Source organism: Crocuta crocuta, unplaced genomic scaffold (genome assembly GCF_008692635.1).
Source record: "Crocuta crocuta isolate KB4526 unplaced genomic scaffold, BGI_CrCroc_1.0 scaffold39, whole genome shotgun sequence".
Lineage (NCBI taxonomy): Eukaryota > Metazoa > Chordata > Mammalia > Carnivora > Hyaenidae > Crocuta > Crocuta crocuta.
In genome coordinates, this window is record NW_027533334.1 from 166899 (window position 1) to 186688 (window position 19790).

The 19790-nt window shown below is 36.8% G+C and overlaps 1 protein-coding gene across 2 annotated transcripts in view; it reads left to right on the plus strand.

Moving 5' to 3' along the window:
- ANGPT1 (angiopoietin 1) overlaps window positions 1-19790 on the plus strand; it is a 106353-nt gene that overhangs the window by 53205 nt on the left and 33358 nt on the right. For both annotated transcript variants that reach the window (XM_077748214.1, XM_077748215.1), the window contains exons 5-6: window positions 5655-5756; window positions 16575-16741. In XM_077748214.1, the coding sequence (XP_077604340.1) occupies window positions 5655-5756; window positions 16575-16741 (269 nt within the window). The remainder of the gene's footprint in view (window positions 1-5654; window positions 5757-16574; window positions 16742-19790) is intronic.

The following is a 19790-nucleotide window of genomic DNA, read 5'->3' on the forward strand; positions in this document are numbered from 1 at the left end:
AGGTTAGCAATATCATCAGTATAAGCCTTTAAGAGGGAAATTTTTATCACTATGGAATCAGCCCCTGAGGAAAGAGGTTCACATGTCATCTGGTCAGATTTTAGTTTTATTAGAAATAGCAGAGCATAGTGAGAGAGACTGAACACTGAACAGAAAGGAGAAAGGCATCGGCTTTCTTCTGGACTTCGGTGTTCCTTCCCGTGTTTTATTCTTTCCCCTTTTGATCACAGATCCTCTCACAAGTAGTAATGTTGTTCTATTATGGAAACCTTAGACTGATAAACCTGCACTTTTTCATGCATAGCAATTTTTTTAAAAACATATTTCATTTAGCATGGCATTAGTAAGAAAAATTATTGTATGACTTTCCCTTGGTATCATTTAGAAGCTGGTCAATACAGGAGTTCAAATGCATTCGCAGTTTGCCAGGTCTATTCTAAGCACTAGATGTAAAAACTCATTTGTTTACTCTTTTCAATAACTCTATGGGATAAGTGCTCCCGTTATCCCTATTTTAGAAAAATAACCTGCCTAAATCAAATAGTATCAAACACAGATTTTGTAATAAAGGCATCAACTTCAGACAGTATTTCTTAGTCGGGGGTGGGGAGGTGGACGGGGCAGGGGGAACCTAAGTAAGGTAATTGCGTTTGTGTTAGTGGTGACTGAAGTTGCACCATTTATATTTTTTTCAATATGAACCTATGTGAGTGACCCAGGAGACAGTTTATTATCGTATAATTGATACATTTTCTGATTATAAGCCACCCTGCTCCTTTCTACCTTACAATCTTACTTTCTTCTCCTATGTTGATATAAATCTTTAGAATTCTCTCAATCTTATAAAAATAATTGGAAAATGCATCTTTAGGACGTTCACTCTTCCAAGTAGATTGTGCTTTGTCGATCTAAAATTCAGTGCTACCTTTGGATATCCTTAACAAAATCATTGCTTCTCTAATGCTTGCAGAGGCTCTAGCTCTAGCAAGGGTATGAAACTCAAGGCCAGCCTATAAAAATAAAACAAAAAGTTCACATATGTAAGATATGGAATATGGACCAATCAACAAAATTGGCCTATTAGGCAGTTGACACAAACTATTATGAAGTGATCATCATTTAGGCAGAGTAAGAGCTGCAAGCATACAGAATTGTTATTTTTCTGACATCACTCCCTTCCAATAAATAATGTCTGCAAAGAAGGTGTTATCTTTTCAAATGAGATGTGGAAGTCAAAGGCAGCGTCCTAGGACTATTTAATTTTTCAAGCAGATAAAATGTGAGAATCAGATCATTCATGTATTTATTTTTTACTTTTGTATTACTAATGACTGTGTTTATTTTTCCTTTCTGAATTGTCTTTAATGCATAGTAGTAGGAAGTAGGATTTTTTCTTTCATTTCATGAGTTTTTAAAACCAATGCTTTATAGCCATTTTAGTTTCATCCAAAAATCCAAAGCATTAAATCATAATTCTACTTATTATAAAATATTAAAAATTTGTTTCTGAATTGTAAGTCCCCTAATTCTTGGGAAAGGACCATAGCAAATGTGTTGAGCCTTTTTTTTTTTTAATTTAAGTTTATGGAAAAATAATTAACATCCTCAACCCTAATCATTCCAACTTGTATAGAGCATAAAACCATAAGAACTATGTGAATCAAATTTCCCTTTTTTGTTTGGGTTTAAATCTCTGTATTATGTTAAAAGGTATTTAATGCTTGAAAGCTTTGACCTTGCCTGGGATAGGAGCCAGTTCAATCTTTTCTTGGATAGAGTTAAACCCAAGTCATATGATCAATAAATGCAGCAGGCATAGTAAATGTAGCAAGGCCCTTGTCTCCAGGAAGGACACCACCAGATAGCGCAGACCACACAATATTGGCGAATGAACTTTTCAAGTCCTTTCATGTCTCAAATCTTTTGAAATCAACCACCTATTTTCTTAAACTTCCTTCATCTGCTAAGCACAGGCTTTTTTGTTTTTCTTCTGACTAGAAATAACATTTTTTTTTTGGCTAGAGTGAATCCAACTTCTTAAATAGATATATAATAAGAAGTAGCATGCTCAAAATTTAGTGGTGTCAATATCATTATATTTATATTATATATTATATTATATTAATTATAGGCATATAAAACATACACTATATTAATATAACATATTATTAAGCTTNAAACTATGCTATAATATGTAAGATATTATATATATTATATAATGCATTATGTAAATTAATACTATCTCCTATGTAAAATAAGTCTATGAGATGAGAGTAATGACAAAGCCTATTATGTGCCAGGCACTATTTAAAAAATGCTACACGCATTGACTCATTTAGTCTTTGCAAAGCTCTAAGCAATAGAGAGAACAGAGTGGAGATTTGAACACAGGCAATTTGGTACCCAGGTTCCTGCCCCTAACCAATATGCCATTCATCTCTATTGTAACCATATTCCACAATGGCAACTATTATCAGTGCTGTTATTATTGAGTCAGAATACAAATTGCAGAGCATATATCCAACCCCTTACCTTCCCTGTACCACAATTTCTAACCCAGTAATCTGCCTGGGTAACTTCTGCCCCTCCATGTGGTTCTGACTCTCTCTGGGTCTTTATCTTAACATTCTCAAATTATTGAATACATTTGTCTAAAAGGAAATTTCTTTTACTAAAATTTTTGAATGATTTTAAAACTTTAAGGAGCGCCTGGGTGGCTCAGTCGGTTAAGCGTCCGACTTCAGCTCAGGTCATGATCTCACGGTTCCTGGGTTCAAGCCCCACATCGGGCTCTGTGCTGGCAGCTAGCTCAGAGCCTGGAGCCTGCTTCAGATTCTGTATCTCCCTCTTTCTCTGACCCTCCCCTGCTCATGCTGCCTCTCTCTCTCTCTCAGAAATAAATAAAACATTTAAAAATTTTTTAAAAAATGAAAATAAATAAAAGAAAACTTTAAGTGGATAGAATTTTAATAACATAGATAATAGTAATAACAAAACTGTGAATAGTTTACTCATCCTATATTTATAAATGTAGTTATTCCTTTCCCTGAGTATATAAGCTTGCAAACACAGTTTTCAAACTTCCAGGCAGTCAGTGTCCGTTAAGAAATAAAATTCTGAAAAAAAATTTAGATTAATCAATTGAGGCAGGGTAAAACTTTAATTAAGAAACAAATGACACTAGTTTCCTGTAGCAAAATGTTTCCTTGACACTTTCACTTACTCTTATTAATTATCACCAGTAAAGTTCCACCTTGGCCACTTGAATCACCACCTATGTCTTCTTTAACCTGTGCCATCTGGATTTTATTCTTATAGGAATCCTGCAGCTGTCTTCTCAAGGTCACTATTGATTCTTTCATTTTAAATTTAGGTGTGCATTTTCTTAATCTTTATTTCTCTTGACTTCTCCGGAATATTTGATAAAGTAGATCACTTCCCCAAATCAAAATCTAACCCCACTTTCATTGCATTCCATTGATCAAGTTTTCCTATTTTATCTTTCCTTCTTGCATCTTCGTTTATTCAACAGATATTCATTTAGTACCTGCTATAGGCTAAGCCCTGTTCTAGACAGTGACAAATAAGATGAAGTCCCTGCCTACCAAAAGGTTATTGATGTATTTTACCTCCATCAGCCCATTCTTGGATCCTCCTCCTTTCCTCACATATACATGTCTTTCCATCTTTTCCTTACTTCTTCAAATAATCCATTTTCATGCTGTCAACTACTGCTTTCAAGAAGAATACTCCCAGTATAATTTTGAATTAGGTAGAGATGAGGTTCAAATCCTGGATCCAATACTTCTTATTAATAATAACCATTAGTAAGTTACTGAAATACTCTAAGCATTGCTTTTTCATCTGAAAAGTAGAGATAATAATCGTATCTATGTCATTGTTGTGAGCTAAGTTAGAAAATAATATATAGTGTTTAAACTATCTAGCACTTAACAGCAAGCATGCTATTGGTATCGGTGATTGCTTTCTTATTCCTTCAGTCTCTTATCCATATTCTTATCCTTGGTCTACATCCACTAGATCATCACAGCTGATCAATAAACCACCCCCTCCTTTTGAATGACTATGCTACCTCAAATTCTATGTGTCTGTTCTTGTATGTTAGCTTCTCTCTTAAATTGTTTATTTAGATCACTGTACATCATTCTTCAGGTCACCGGAGTTGAAAATTATGAACTCCTACATCTCCTTAAGCCTACAGGAACAGTCACTATTGAAATTTTTAGACATTTTGAGGACAATATCGTTTTTCTTTATTATAGTATCCCCAAGTGTAACACAAAATTAATGTCCATGAGTAAAAAATAAGTGAATGAATCATTTAGAATTGAGGAGGAGGAAAGACTGTCTAGAGATTGTGTTGAGGCCAAAGGGTGGGTACAGATTGGTTAAGGGATTAGTAGAAGGGAAACTTTGGGACAGGGAGTTGAATTTCAATTGATAATCTTGGTTGTGGATCAATTCTTAGAGACAGTAAAGATACACTGATGGGTGACTATTGTCAAATTAGTAGTTCCTTTCACTCTGAGGAAGTACATGGACAATTTGTCCTTTGAATGACAGTTGTTGCCATTGTTTTCAAACCCATTAGCCATTTGTGCTCTGAACTGAGGGCTTCAGGGAAAACACTTGAGGTTTTTCCTTTACTCAGAATTAACACTGTGCCCTGTCAGCCACTGTTGAATCATATCTATTCCCCTAGCTAGCCTCCAAAATGCATTAGCAGTCAACTGCCAGGGGAATGGTGTTCTCCATAGCTGGGACCTTGAATAATCAAAATGCCACATCCATACTACATCAATTACAGTGATTACTCTCTAAAGATAATCCTGTTACAGATACGTTTCTCTCCTTGGGTGGACTCTGGGGGAAATGAATCAAGTTCTAAATAAATACTATTGTTTTAGAATAATTGAAATGAGCATAAGTCTTTGATAGCATTGACTAACTTTCCACAGGGGGAAGAAATGCTTGTCACACTCAAAAGGAATATAATATGTCATATTCTCCTATGATTGTTCATGACAAAAATTTAAGCAAATAATATGTTCTCCATATGCTGTGGACCAAACTTTGACTCTAATGTAATACTGAATCATCAAGAATAATGATTGTAGTCTATAACTGTATATGAGTTAATGTGCAATGCAATATGTTATTGCTAAATATATATGATTTTTCAATTATCTTTCCAAATCTGTTATTACTGTATCACCATTTCAATTAATTAAATAGTTAAGAATTCTGAGTCTTATGTTTTGGCAATCACATGGTCTGTAGTTTTAGAAACCTAGATAGCATTTTTTAAAAGTGAACATACGTAAGTGCCCTTTACCATTCAAGACAAAGCTTTTTAAAGATTCTTGTATAATCTGAGACTGAGACCATTCTCAGCTGCCCGATTTAAGTTTTTACAGTTAATTTAAGTAATATGATGGAATTTTATCTGAAACAATTCTAATATAAAAAAATAATAAGGTATCTAAGATAAGATTTTTCAACATAGTAATTTTTATTTAATTTACCTGTGGGCTGGGCCTACCTATCCTATTTCTGTTTTTGAAACATTTGATATTTATTTCGTTAAAGCAGACAAAATTTTCACCTGACTTTGTTTTCCCTATCTCTATCAGGTATTTTGCAATATGGAACTTAATGGGGGAGGTTGGACTGTAATACAGCATCGTGAAGATGGAAGTCTGGATTTCCAAAGAGGTTGGAAAGAATATAAAATGGTAAGATGGAGAAATTTAGTTTTTGATGTTTTACCATGAGGTTATCTTCACCACACTATGTGATAAGCCCTTGTACTTTTACGTAATTTTTCAGTGATTTTAAAAATAAAATGATACATTAGTCACATTATTTTTATTAAACACAAAACACTCATAAATCATTTTCAGTAAATGATTTCCATATGTGCATCAGAAAGAAAAATGTCTTACTGAAATTATTTGGTGAACTGTTATGTATTATCTGGATTTGTTCCTGGTTGAATGAGGGTGGGGAAAGCTAGAACTCAGACCCAGACTGAGTACATAAGCTAGGTCAAGGGAGGTGTGCAGGGCTCTGGATTATGGAGAGGTACCTCCAGTAGCCTCACTGCTGTAGCTGGCACATTGTTACTGGGTGTTGACTAAGAGCTCCTCCGTGTGGCTGGGTTGGTCTTCTCCCAGTATGGTGATCCAGGGTCATCAGACTTCTTATGTGACAGCTGGCATCCCTCAAGCACAAAAATAGAAGCTTCCACATCTTTTTAAGGTTTATTAGACCCAGAAATGGCACCGTATCACTTCCACTGCTTCCTTTGGTTAAAGTTAATGACAGGGCTAGTCTACATTCAAGATGCAAGAGTACACGAGGGTATGGACCTCATTGAAGCATGGTTCACTGGGGTCTCCAGAATAATAGCAGACATCATGGTCACCATCACTATCATCGTAGCTAATCTTTCTAATTCGTAATATGACCCAGCTCTATACATAAATTCTTATTCATTTTTTATATCAAACTTATGAGCTGTCTCCATTTTAAGTGGAAAGTGAGCAAGTTGGGAGATCAACTTTTTGAAGATAATATAGTAGTTTAAATAATGCACAATCCAATAATCATATAGTCAGTGCCTACTATATTAACTGTTAAAATCTGATGACAGAATGTCAAGATACAATAATGGAAGAGACTTCCCTTTATGGACTAATTCCATATTTTACATCTAAATACGCTGGATAATTCTTGTCTTGACTAACTTTTGACAAAATCCCCTCTAAGAAGATAAAGAAAAAGGTGAAGAGAAATGTTGTATGAGTGTAAGCTCTGTCTTGATATTCTTGTAGAAAATGCGTAAAAACTGTAACTAATAGTCATCACAGTTTACACATTAGTAGGCTTATAGTTGGTGAAATGATAGTTAAAAGGAATTTAATAAATGAAGGGCATCTCTTGTGGTGTCTCTGTGTCTCTGTGTCTGTATTTTTTTTTATCAAATGCATACTTGAATATTCTGAATGTAGGTTAATAAAGTTTAGAGTTATACAAAATTGGAAACCTAATGTCTTTAATAAGACGAATTCAAGGTAGAAAGGAAGGCTACAGCCAACAAGATAGAATTCTACAGAGATAACTGTAGTCTTTTACCTAGTCCAAAAATACACAAAATTAAAGTAAGAATATAGGATGAAAGTGACAAATTAGTTTAAGAACCTGGTATTTGAAAGATGGATCGATTTACCTAACCATAAGCTCATTCTGTGTTGTTGGCTACTACAAAGACCAGTGTGCTCAGTCTACTTAAAGCTTATAGTCTCAGAAAATGCAGACTCATTGGTGTCTACTGCAGTCTGGTTACGTCATGAATATGCTTCAAGGTGGATTTTAAACAAGTAAACTTATCTTATAAGGTGCAAGCACTGAATGGATGGGGCTGTAACCTGGCGGGAAAACAAAGGATTTAGGTATCAATTGTCTGATAGCTATTAGATTGACTGGATGGCGGTAGGTGGTACTAGAGCCACTCCTCACAATGTGGTTCAGAAACCAACAGCACTAGCATTGTCTGGGCGCTTATGAGAAATGCAGCATCTCAAGCTCCATCCCTGAATTAGAATCTGAATTTTAACACTGCTTTAAAGAAGGAAGTTCTGTAATGAATGGAAGAACATTCCAGAGAGGCAAAATTTGACTGAGTATGAACAGAACTCTCTAATAATTCTTTCCAGCATGAATAGACTGCCTATTAAGTGGCAAGAACCCTTCTTCAGTGGAAACACTCCAGTAGAAAGTAAATCACCAGATTGTAACAGAGAATATTAGTTCCACTCTAAGCTGTCTTTCTGCTTATGTGATTCTAAGAACATATGTGAAATATTTCACCTACATTCTATAAAAGGGACCTTGCATTATGTCTATATCAACAGTTTGAATCTTCACCCTGCCCTTTGCAAATGGAGTGTTTTTGGCAAATCATTTAACCCATACCTTAACTTCCTCACCAGTTAAAAAGGGACATTAATGATAATACCTCAGCTACCTTGCAGGGCTGTTGTGAGGATTAGATATAAATAAAGCACTTGGCATACTACATTTTCAATAAACAGTAGTTATTAATAAGATTAAGACATCAAAGAATGCAAAATTTTTACTTAATTTTGCCAAAAATATTATTTTGCAAACTATCTTATCTCTGGATTACTTTCACCACCAACATGGAATGTGAAGAAGTCATCTGAGAATTCAGACTGTAGATACAGGTTCAAGCAAATCTGAAAGACATTATTATTAATATCAATGATAATAGAAAAATTAATATAAAGTGATCATCATGGTGACTTTCCATAATGCTTAATTATTATTTTTGTAAGCATCTGCTACTTTGGCAAACAAGACATGTTAAGACAGACTGATGTGAAGTATGACACTGATTCATGTCTTACAAGTATTTACCAGATATATGTATTTTAAGCAACTTTTTTCAATATTTGACTGAGACAATTATTCTTTAAGTATGGCTTTTGGGAAGTTTACCCCTCCCCCCTTTTATTTTGAACAGAAACACTGTGCTATTTCATTCAAACTAGAACAGTTTATCAGCTGAGTGTCAATTCTACATGGTCAGAAAATTGAAAGAAGCTACAAAAATCTGAAAAATTTTAGCAAAAATGGGTCTGATTGCTTTTTTGCTTTAATTAAGAGAATTCATCACATGTCACAACTTGCTTAACTTTCACCAAAACACATGGTAGAAAGTGTTCCTATTGTTTTCCTCCAGAGCTTTTTACCTAAAACCAAAATAGACTTCATTCCAACAAGAATGGATATAAGTTCGTTCTGCCAATTCTTCTCAGCCACACCCACTTCTGTTCCCTGCATCAGAGCTGGCTGCTAGGGTGTTGCATCCTTTGGGAAAACACAAACTTCTTGGCATGCACCACCTCCTTCTCAATCTTCACTAATCTACTATTATACACTAAGATACTTCACCTCTTTCTTGAGTGCTGAGTACAGAAATAAAATTTCATCCTGCCTTCCTGTCTGCGTCGCCTCTCTTTTTCCCTTCATTCTGGTTGATATCTGTGGGCTGCCTCTTGCAGAACAATATGTTAAAATTATCAACACATGAATTACAAATACATATTGTAATTTATTATTTTTAAACCTCTCTCAACAGGGAAGATTTGCAACTTATTTGATTCTTAACATTGGCTTTAAGCCTATAAAATTCTTTTATCTGAGCTTTGTTTTCACTTAACCTTCCTTATGAGGGGATTCAGCAAAATCAGGTTTATGGATTTGTAAAGATGTTTGCAGAGAGGGAAGTCTGCAGTGGGCCTTTTTAATGAGGCACTTAGGAAACTATATTAACTCTTTCAAGTAAGGAGGATACTATTTAGTGGCCACCAGCAATAACACTTATCAGCAGTACTTTTATGTATATAAAGCCCAGTCAGACTAGGAGTTCCAAATAATACCCTCGTGGCCTAACTTTATAGAAGGTAGTGACTAATGCCCTGGAGACAACCTGGTTTTGGATTGAAAACAATTACCCTGTAAACAGAACTTCCTATTGACACAAATATTTGGTCTGAGCCCCATACCTTCTGGGAGTTACTTTAGCACCATACCTTCTGAGAGTTCTTTGTTTCTGAAAAGAAATTAAGAGCATATTTTCAACTGCTTTTTAACATCTCCACATTAAAAAGAGAAAAATATATATAAGAAACTTAAAATGTCGAAATAAATCATTCTTTTGATCTTTGTAGGGCTGAATGTCTCAACAGTTAGAGGAAGAAATACATGATTGAATTGTGTATTAAAGCACCTCTGAAAAGCCACAGATCAGTAACCCTGCCTTCATATTTGTTTTCTTTAATCATTTGTATGAAAAAAGATGAAACCCATAAAATACATCGACTGTGTCTGGTTTCAATTGTGTTTCAGCTATAGAAAGTCAACACTTCCTGGAAGCATTATCAGACCAAAAAAAGCAACAAAGTATCAGAGACAATTATTTTATTAACTCGGGAACATACAACCAAAACTGAATATTTCTGCAGGTCTCGGCCGAAATTAATGAATATTGATCTTTCCTCTGTGTGCATTTTTAAAAAAACAATATGCAGTTTTTAAGGCCAACTTTAAGTCAATATTAGATTAGGTTAAATTCTAGTGTCTATTTTTGCCTTTCATTAAAGAGCTAAAGGAGGAAGAAAATTGATTAACAATCCATCTGAAATATGGCATCAAGATTGTGACTGAAGTAACTAAACATAACAGATTTCATGAAACAATATGATCTAGCATCATTGGGTTTTTATTACTACTTTTTATTCTTTTGATAAAGACCTGTTGCATTTTTGGCATTAGCACTAAAATTTATATGAGCTTTTATTTTTATTTATATAGATGTTACAGGCTCTTTGGAGTAAAATAGAGACCTATGGTAATCTGTTATGTGTACAATAAGGTATGAGCCTGGTTTTTTGGATGTGGCCATCTCTGTGTTTTAGACATCCATATACTTTTTTTTCAAGGACGGTCCAATAATACCTTATCAAACTGTGTCTCCGGGGATAGAGCCCCATGTGAAAATGAGGTTTGATGCTTCTCTCTTTCCTGTGTGCCATTCACATAATTTCATCTGTAATGTATTCTTCCTCATTTGCATTCAGAATAGTTGTTCCACATCATAATTATATGATTCCCCACCTGTGGTACAAAGCAGACTCACCCATGGAGTTTTTTAAAATGTACATATCTCTAAGCACACCCCAGACATACTGAGTCAGAACCTCCCATGTGGGAACCAAGTCATTTATATTTTTAAAAAGCTCCACAGCTGGTTCTGATACGCACTTCTGGTTGAGAGTAACTATCAGAGCTATGAATTTATTGGCATGAGTTTAAAATCTCAAAATTACCTCTTTTGTAGATCTTAAAACTTTTGAGATATAGAGAGAAAGAGATGAAAAGAACTAGGATCAAGGGACAGTTGGAGGATGCAGCTTCTCTCTCCGTTAGTAAGCAGAAGAATAAGAACGTAGTCTACACCTTGGTTTATGTCACGGGTTAGCACCAGTGTCAACCAGTTGGTTTTAATTTCTTATTTATCTTTTTATTTTAAAAAATGTTTATTTATTTATAGAGCACAGAGAGAAAGAGAATCCAAAACAGGCTCTGTGCTGTCAGTGTGGAGCCTGAAGCGGGGCTCAGTCCCATGAACCATGAGATCATGACCTAAGCGGAAATCAAGAGTCAGGACTTAACTGACTGAGCCACTCAGGCACCCCTAATTTCTTATTTAATAATTCCTGGGTTAAAATTACAATACTTATTTGTGGAAAGCAACATTCAACTTGTCATAAGAATACATCAGTTCATAGTATCTAAAAACCTTTTAAATAATTCAGCACCCCCTTATTCATTTTCAGGCTAAGACCTGGTTCTGGACTGTTTTTGTTCCCTTTTCTCATACAGAGTAGAAAGAAACCTTCTCCTCAAATAGCTCACAGCCTAGTGGGAGAGGCAGGTAAACAGAACATTACTATGTATTGTGATGTATCCTTTAACTATAACAACAACTAGATTTTTGTTCTAATGTATCAACTTTGAGCTAAATGCTTTACTTATATTATTTCTCTCTCACAACATTATATAGGGAAATGACATTTTAAAATTTTTTTTTAGCATTTATTCATTTTTTTGAGAGAGAGATAGAATGCAAGTGGGAGAGGGGCAGAGAGAGAGGGAGACAGAGACTCTGAAACAGGCTCCAGGCTCTGAGCTAGCTGTCAGCACAGAGCCTGACGTGGGGCTCAAACCCACGAACCGTGAGATTGTGACCTGAGCTGAAGTCAGAGACTTAACCAACTGAGCCACCCAGGCACCCCCAGAAATGACATTTTTAATCCCTGTTTTGCAGATAAGGAAATTGAAGCTAAAAACTAATAATCAGAGGTTCCACAGCAAATGTGAGGCAGAGCAATGCTTCAACTTGGAGCAGAGAGAGGGAGTCGAAGATACTTAATCAGAGCCAAACCTTTATTCCTAGGCATCAGATCTGTAATGGAGTCAGCCTGATAAACTATCCAATAGACAGTTTACTAATGTGGGAACCCATTTTCCCTTCTTTGACTTATTTTTCATCTTCATGATGAACAATGTTTTCTGCATGGCTACACTTCGCTTCTAGAAAAGTTCCCTCCCTACCCTATCTCTCTAACAGCCATTTTGATTCATTGTAGCCAAACATCTTGTTCCCACCATAGAGCGTGTTTAGATAGTTTATCTGGCAAGGTGCATGAAATAGAATTTTTATTTCGAAAATCAGATTTTGTTGTTTTCTTTTCGGTTGCTTCTTCTATTTTCACTCAGAAAAAGTAAACTGTTTCAGAAGGGATGTTAATCTCCACTTAGAGGGAGGTACAAGCCTGCGTGCCACTCTGGGGATGGAGGCTCTCAGAGGAATGACACGAATATGTTTCTGAGGCTCACTGGAGATCATTGCCCTTTTCCCTGGGGAAGCTGGGCAGCTTTATCCCTGCAGTGCTTTCAGCAGCATGGAAATATGTGACCTAAAACTTAACACTTCATCATTCCCAGCTTCCTTATTCACATTTAGTAGAATTGCTGAATCCCTTCTAACTGTGCACCAGAGGGAATCCTCAAGTGGCTAGAGAGTTGACGCATCTAAACGGAGAAGAAAACGCAAGGGAAAATCCCAGCAGTCTTTTTTCTCCTCCCAGTGGCTGCCGCAACTGAGAATGTGCTAATTCTTTGACTTTCAGTGCCCTGTAGCTTTCTGTTTTCCTTATTCATCGGAGAAGGTGAGCTTCACTCTTCTTTCTGGTAGGTAACCTTGCTTCCACAAAAGTGTGTAAAATTCTTAGTACAACCTAAATTGCTCTGATATTCTCTGCTTCTGTAGAACTTTACCAAAGCATGACCTGTGCATCTCAGGAACAGAGACTCAAGGGAGCATGGGAATACTCACTTCTGGGGGTCATAGATTTTTGCTCTGAGCTACAGGTCTTCAGGGAAGAATATATGATTCAGGGGACCATTATATCCAGTGCAATTCGAATGAAGAGTGTTGAGTTCATTAAAAACTAAGTTAAATTGGGGAATAATCTTAAAAGTGGGCTTACATATGCTAATGAATTTTGTTTTAACTTTAAGTATAAAATTATAGACGTTCTTGAAAATGTAGGACCAAAGTCTGGAATTTTGGGTCAGTGGTTCCTTCTTAGAACTTTCCCGTAATTAGGCGCCTGGGTGACTCAGTCAGTTGAGTGTCTGGCTTCAGCTCAGGTCATGATCTCAGGGTTCGTGGGTTCAAGCCCCACGTCGGGCTCTGTGCTGACAGCCAGCTCAGAGCCTGGAGCCTGTCTTTGGATTCTGTGTCTCCCTCTCTCTCTGACCCTCCCCTACTCATGCTCTCTCTCTCTCTCTCTCTCAAAAATAAATAAAACATCAAAAAATTTTAATGAAAAATAAAAAATGCATGAGTAAATGCATCAAAGTTCTACTTTCTGTTTTATTGTTTTTGTTTTTGTTTTGTGTTTTGTTTTAACTAGAGCAAATAAGACACCTGCAAAGCAAGGCAGGTTAAAATCCTCTAATGTTTTATTATTTTTCTAGTCTTTTAGAGTAACTGCAACAAATGTAATTCTGAAGCATTTTTTTAGTGATTTGCTCTTATTGGGCAAACCTAATATTTAAATTAGGTTTTATCAAAAACAAAACGGAACAAAACAAGTGACTCTTTTCCCCATTAATATTTAACTTATTTACATAACATGAATATTATCATTACAATAACAGAACTGGCACAAATGGTTTGGGGACCAAACACAACTGACGTTTAGTAAGTAACTCAGTTGGCAGAGACAGTAGTACACAAATGTATTTAATGCATTTAGTAAACTCATATATCTTAAAGTTTATTTATTTTGAGAGAGAGAGAACACACACAAGCATGGGAGGGGCAGAGAGAGGAAGAGAGAAAAATCCCAAACTGTCTCTGCACTGTCAGGCATGGAGCCCAATCCAGGTCTTGAACTCATGAACCATGAACCATGAGATAGTGACCTGAACCAAAATCAGGAGTTTCACACTTAAACTGAGCCACCCAGGTATCCCTGGGAATCAATATATTTCAAAGAAGGAGTGTGTTAAGTTTGTTAAAGGCGAACACAGTTAATTATAATTCTATAACGTTGATATACATTAAATTTGAAAAGAAACAATGTTTTCAAATTCTATCATCTGTGTTGAGAAAATGGGAATTGCTGTGATTATCTTAGTACTACCCTCACACTTCTTAATATGAATAAAGTAAAACCTTTATAAATGATAGCTTCAGTTAACAGAATCAGTTTTTTCCTGAAACATCAGAGTATTCTCTGTGGCTGGAGCTGTGTCTTCCAAGTATCAATGTGCACCAGACAAATGGGGAGGTTGTTTGGATGTAGATTTGTGGGGCTGGTTCTCCAATATTTTGATTCAATGTGGAGCCAGGATTTTTTTTTTTTTCAGCCAGAGCTTCAATGATTGTGATTCAGTGGGGACTTTATTTATTTTTTTTATAATTTATTTATTTTTCAGACAGAGAGAAACAGAGCATGAGCAAGGGAGGGGCAGAGAGAGAGGGAGACACAGAATCTGAAGCAGCTCCAGGCTCTGAGCTGTCAGCACAGAGCCCGATGCGGGCCTCAAACCCACGAACCGCGAGATCATGACCTGAGCTGAAGTCGAACACTCAACCGACTGAGCCACCCAGGCACCCCTCAGTGGGCACTTTAAAAAATACTTTGAAGACTCAGCCAAATTACCTGCTACAAGAATTATGTGGTTTTTGTTTGTTGTTTTGTTTTGTTTTGTTTTTAAATGCTCAGAAGGGTTTTGTCAGTGCAGTATGGAGCTAAGGCACAACATGGTTGAAGCCAAGAGCTTCAGGGGCAGGAGTCCCTCTCCGGGGCTGGGCATACGGGCTCCTTGGCCTGGGTGCTGGCCTCAGACCCTAGCCCCAGTACACCTAAGGCTGTGTTGAAGAGGTTGAATGGGAGTGGAGCTCCAAGTGATGAGTCTTGTTTTCAGGCCCAGGCTCTGGAGCAGTTGTACCTGCATCTCTGGCCCAGCCACAGCACGGTCCCTTGATGGTGCTGGGCCCAGGGCCTCTGTCATCTGCTTGAACTTCATGTCGATTCAGCTGTCTGCTGGGCCTTGCTCACCTCCAGCTCCAGCTGCGCCTGGACATAGACCAATTCTAGCCCCCGCACTTTCTGTACCCACCAGAGCTCCACCTTCATCTCAGTGGCCAAGGCCTCTCCTTTCAGCTTGGCCTGCAGCATAGAGCCTTCTTCCTGGGTGCACGCAAGGCCTCTGTGTGGGACTCAGCCTATGCCTTTGTAGTCCCAGTGCTCTCCACAGCGGTGCTCAGAGCTTCCACTTCAAGAATTATGTTTAATTACTTCTCTGAATGTCATTATAAAAGTGCTAGTGTTTTCCTCCCTCCCTCCCTTCCTTCGAACTTCAATAAAGCACGTGGAGTACCCGGTGTATGCCAACACTCTGCAGTTTTTGAGGCTTTACAAATACCGAACAGCTTCTGTCCTCAAGGAGTTCATGGTTTGATCAGTAAGACAAACATGTAGTTCAAGAATTACATTAAACTTAAAGCATTGCCAAAGAATACTTTTTGAGGGTTCAAAAACTGGATACCCTAATCTAGAATGCCAGCTGTTTCCAAGGGTTCTTTATTTTCCTATCACTCACATGACTAACATTGAGAGTTGGCTTTCCTTGGGGGACCACTTTTTTTTTTAACCCACAAAGAAACTATTTTTGAACACTTAACAGCCATGACTGGAATTGGCCTAACGAGAATAAGAGGCATGTTAAGATTCAGGTGCAAAGCAGCCAGCTAGGCTCACTCACTGGCTCTTACATGTAAACCTTCTGCCTCAAAACCCAAATCCATAATGGGAAAGCATTTAAATGATTCCACTCCTGGGTTTACAGGTTTGTGTATTAACATTTAAAAAGAAAATGTTAAAGCTAGAAAAGTCAAAAGTCTAGTAATATTTTTAAGTTGTTATCTGCGTATAATTCGACTCCTGAAAAATAATAGCAACAACGACAAAAAACAATAATAATATTGTTAAATAACTTGCCCAAGAATACTCTGATAATATTCATTGAAAACACTTAAACTATGCTCAAAAGTTTCCATTAACTATTATTTTAGAAACATTTTGAAAAGCAGGCTGTGATTGAGAAGTGTTTGCTAGTGAAACCTATTAACCAGATGCATTTAAACTGAAATCATTTTACCCATACAGATTTGAATATCAGCCTTTACTGTAATAAGAAGTGGACATAAAGCTTAATGGAAAGAAATGTAGCAGAAACGTATTGAGTCAGTAATTGGAAAAACAGTGTGGAAACATATCTTTACCTTTAAATAAAGTTTTATTATAATTTAGAACATAGTTAATACTGAACATGATAAGAGGTTTTCACTGAAGTAACAGCTGCATCTCTGTCTTCTTTCGTAGGGTTTTGGAAATCCCTCTGGTGAATACTGGCTGGGGAATGAGTTTATTTTTGCCATAACCAGTCAGAGACAGTACACACTAAGAATCGAGCTGATGGACTGGGAAGGAAACCGAGCCTATTCACAGTATGACCGGTTCCACATAGGAAATGAAAAGCAAAACTACAGGTAAGCCCTCCTCCCACATAGGGCCCACCTGCCTTGGGCCGCACCACTTACTAGTTTCAGGGGAAAGGTGTGAAAGAGAGAATGATTAAAGTCATCCATCAGAGTGAGAATTAGGTCATCTAGGCCTATGATAGGGATACAAAAATCTCAGTAAAGACTTCTTTAAAGGTTTAAATTTGAATTTTTCACAGGTTGTTTTGATGTTGGCTCAGATACTAGAGGATGAGGAATTAAGTCAAGCACAATAGTATTGTAGTTTTTACTGCTGTTATTGTGATGAAATAGGTGCAGTGAATTCATACCTATAAAACTGATGCAGGGGCGCCTGGGTGGCTCAGTCGGTGAAGCATCCGACTTTGGCTTAGGTCATGATCCCACAGTTCGTGGGTTTGAGCCCCGTGTTGGGCTCTGTGCTGATAGCTAGCTCAGAGCCTGGACCCTGTTTCAGATTCTGTATCTCCCTGTCTCTCTTTGACCCTCCCCTGTTCATGCTCACTCGCTTTCTCTCTCTCTCTCTCTCAGAAATAAATAAAATATAAAAAATTTTTAAAAAATTGATGGCAGAGAAGTGAGTCAAACTCAGTGGCTTGGAATAAGTACTCCTTTCTATGATTTTCTACTTACATTGTATTCGCCTTTCTTAAATTGATATTTTTTCACATTATTTTGAACGTGACAAGGAGTAGGTAAAAGTTTATGTATTTATATGACTTATGTAAAAGATAAGATGAGGCATAATTTAGAAATTTTTGGTAAATAATGTACACAAATAAAATAAATTCAAATAATGGCATCAATATATACATCATTGTAGTTGTACAAGTTGACAGATTCTACACTTTCTTGTTAACATCTCTGATTTTTTCAGTGAGCAGCTTGTACAATGTACAAAAACTAACATTAAAAGATGGCTAAGCAAGTAATGCAGAATGATAAATTCATTCCCCAAACCCTTATTGTGTTACTTCTATGTTCTAGGAACCCAACCAGGCACTGGTAATTTTGTAGTCGGTGATGAGATTTCTAGTCTCCCAGTCCAGCTTTGTTAACTAACTAGGTCACTAAATAATTGGCTGGCATTCCTTGAACTGGGAACATATCTCCATTACTTTTATATCACTACCCATTAATGCACTACTTGGCACATAAGTCCTTAATAATTGCATGTGACAGAGTTTTGTAATCAGTAAATTAATGTTGCAATGATTTTTAACTCTCCATATTGTAGCTAGTCTACATCAGTCTTGGAAACGTGGTTGTGTACCTTCAAGTGTTGGCACATAGCTTCAGGCACAACGCAATGACAGGACCAAAGCCATCTGCTGTTTTTCCAACCTGTGTGGCCCTCTTGTAGTTCAACTGTTTCTGCTGCTCATATCTTTTCGAAACATACTGTTCTTTAAGGGTTTGAATCTACAACACTTTCATGAATATATCTCATTTTATTTTAATGGATTATGTATGGGATTGGATCCTTAGAGATATAAGGATCATTTTTTTTCAACAAACAGCGATGATGTCACCACAACAGAGGGATAAGAAATAGATCTAAAGAGTTTTCATCGTCTCATGTGAGGGTAGTGAGGGTGTACATAATGGCAACTCAGGAAACCAAAGGAGACACATTTATAAAATGCAATGGAGTGTAAGAAGAAATGTTTCCAAGGAGGTCAATATTTGGGGAGTTTTATAACAAGAGAAACCACTGTAAAACATCAGGGGTACTCTTACGTAAATGTTTTGACCTGAAACTTGAAACTAGATGGAACTTGGCTAATGTCAGACAGCTTGACAATAGGACTAGCAAATAATTAGTCTAGTCTTTTTCTAGGCTCCTGAAGAATTTGCTTTGGTTCCTTTCCAAAATGTTTCTCAGTTCTTCGTAGGTAGGTAGGTGTGTGTGTGTGTGTGTGTGTGTGTGTACACATACACCTGTGCTTGTGAGGCTGGGGTGGTGTTAAGACAAAGAGTGCAGGGTTAGGAAGACTGTCAGAATCCAAAGCAGGCTTCCAGGTGCGTGGTACGAATGTCATTCTGGCATCTGTGTGAGGAAGGGGTACTTTCTCCTAGAATGCCCCACTGCCCTCATTAATCATTTTCCATTCCTTCGATGTATGATTCTGATCTTCACCCATATGACACAAATCTATGATTGAAAAGCAAGTCTTCCCAGATAGAGTAAGGCATGCATTCTGGGGTCCACTGCTTTCTTTCTTGAGAGAATTGTGAACCTTGGTAGGCATGCTGCTATAATAATTGGTGGCTCTGGCCCTCTCTCTAGCCAGAACCCAGCAGAAAATAAGTCTGTAACCATCACTTTCTCATGCAATTCAATGTAAGATTCATATTGACATCAAATGGGAAATTAGAATTCATTAAAACATAATGCCTATTCTGGTGAAAGCTTACTTAAAATAAGCACACTATAAAATGGTCTTATTTACTCTTTCAAAGAAAATCAGACAGAAGCTTAAAAAGGGAGTATACCCTTGTGACGCCCCTCCCCACCTGTATCATCACTCGCTCAAGCCCAGTAACACCAGGTGCGGCCTGAAGTTAGAGCCCCAGATGTCCAGCTTTGCCTCTGCTTCTCCATTTATTTCTCTTCCTTCTGAGTTAAGAAGGAATTTCTCATTGTGATTAATTCATTAAAAGGATTAACACTAGCATTGTATAGTGTTTTATAATTTATGAAATGGTTTTTAACACTTTAAGTATTCAATCTTCACAATGAATTTTTGAAGTAGGTATTACTAGACACAGTTTTAATATGAAGAAAATGAGACTTTGGTCAACTGACCTGCTCAAACTCAAGTAAATATCAACTAAAAACAGAACTATGGAATTCGTATTGGGATTTTGGTTTCCATTTTTAAAGTTTCTATATTTTTTCTTCCTCCAAATTAAATTCAGATGATTTTTTTTGAGAGTCATTTTTTTAAAGTATTCTATCTTAACAAATTTTATTTTGGAAATTCTTATAATAGTTGTGGTCATAATGTATAAATCTAATTTAAAAAAATTTTTCTCATGCTCTGGATACAAACTG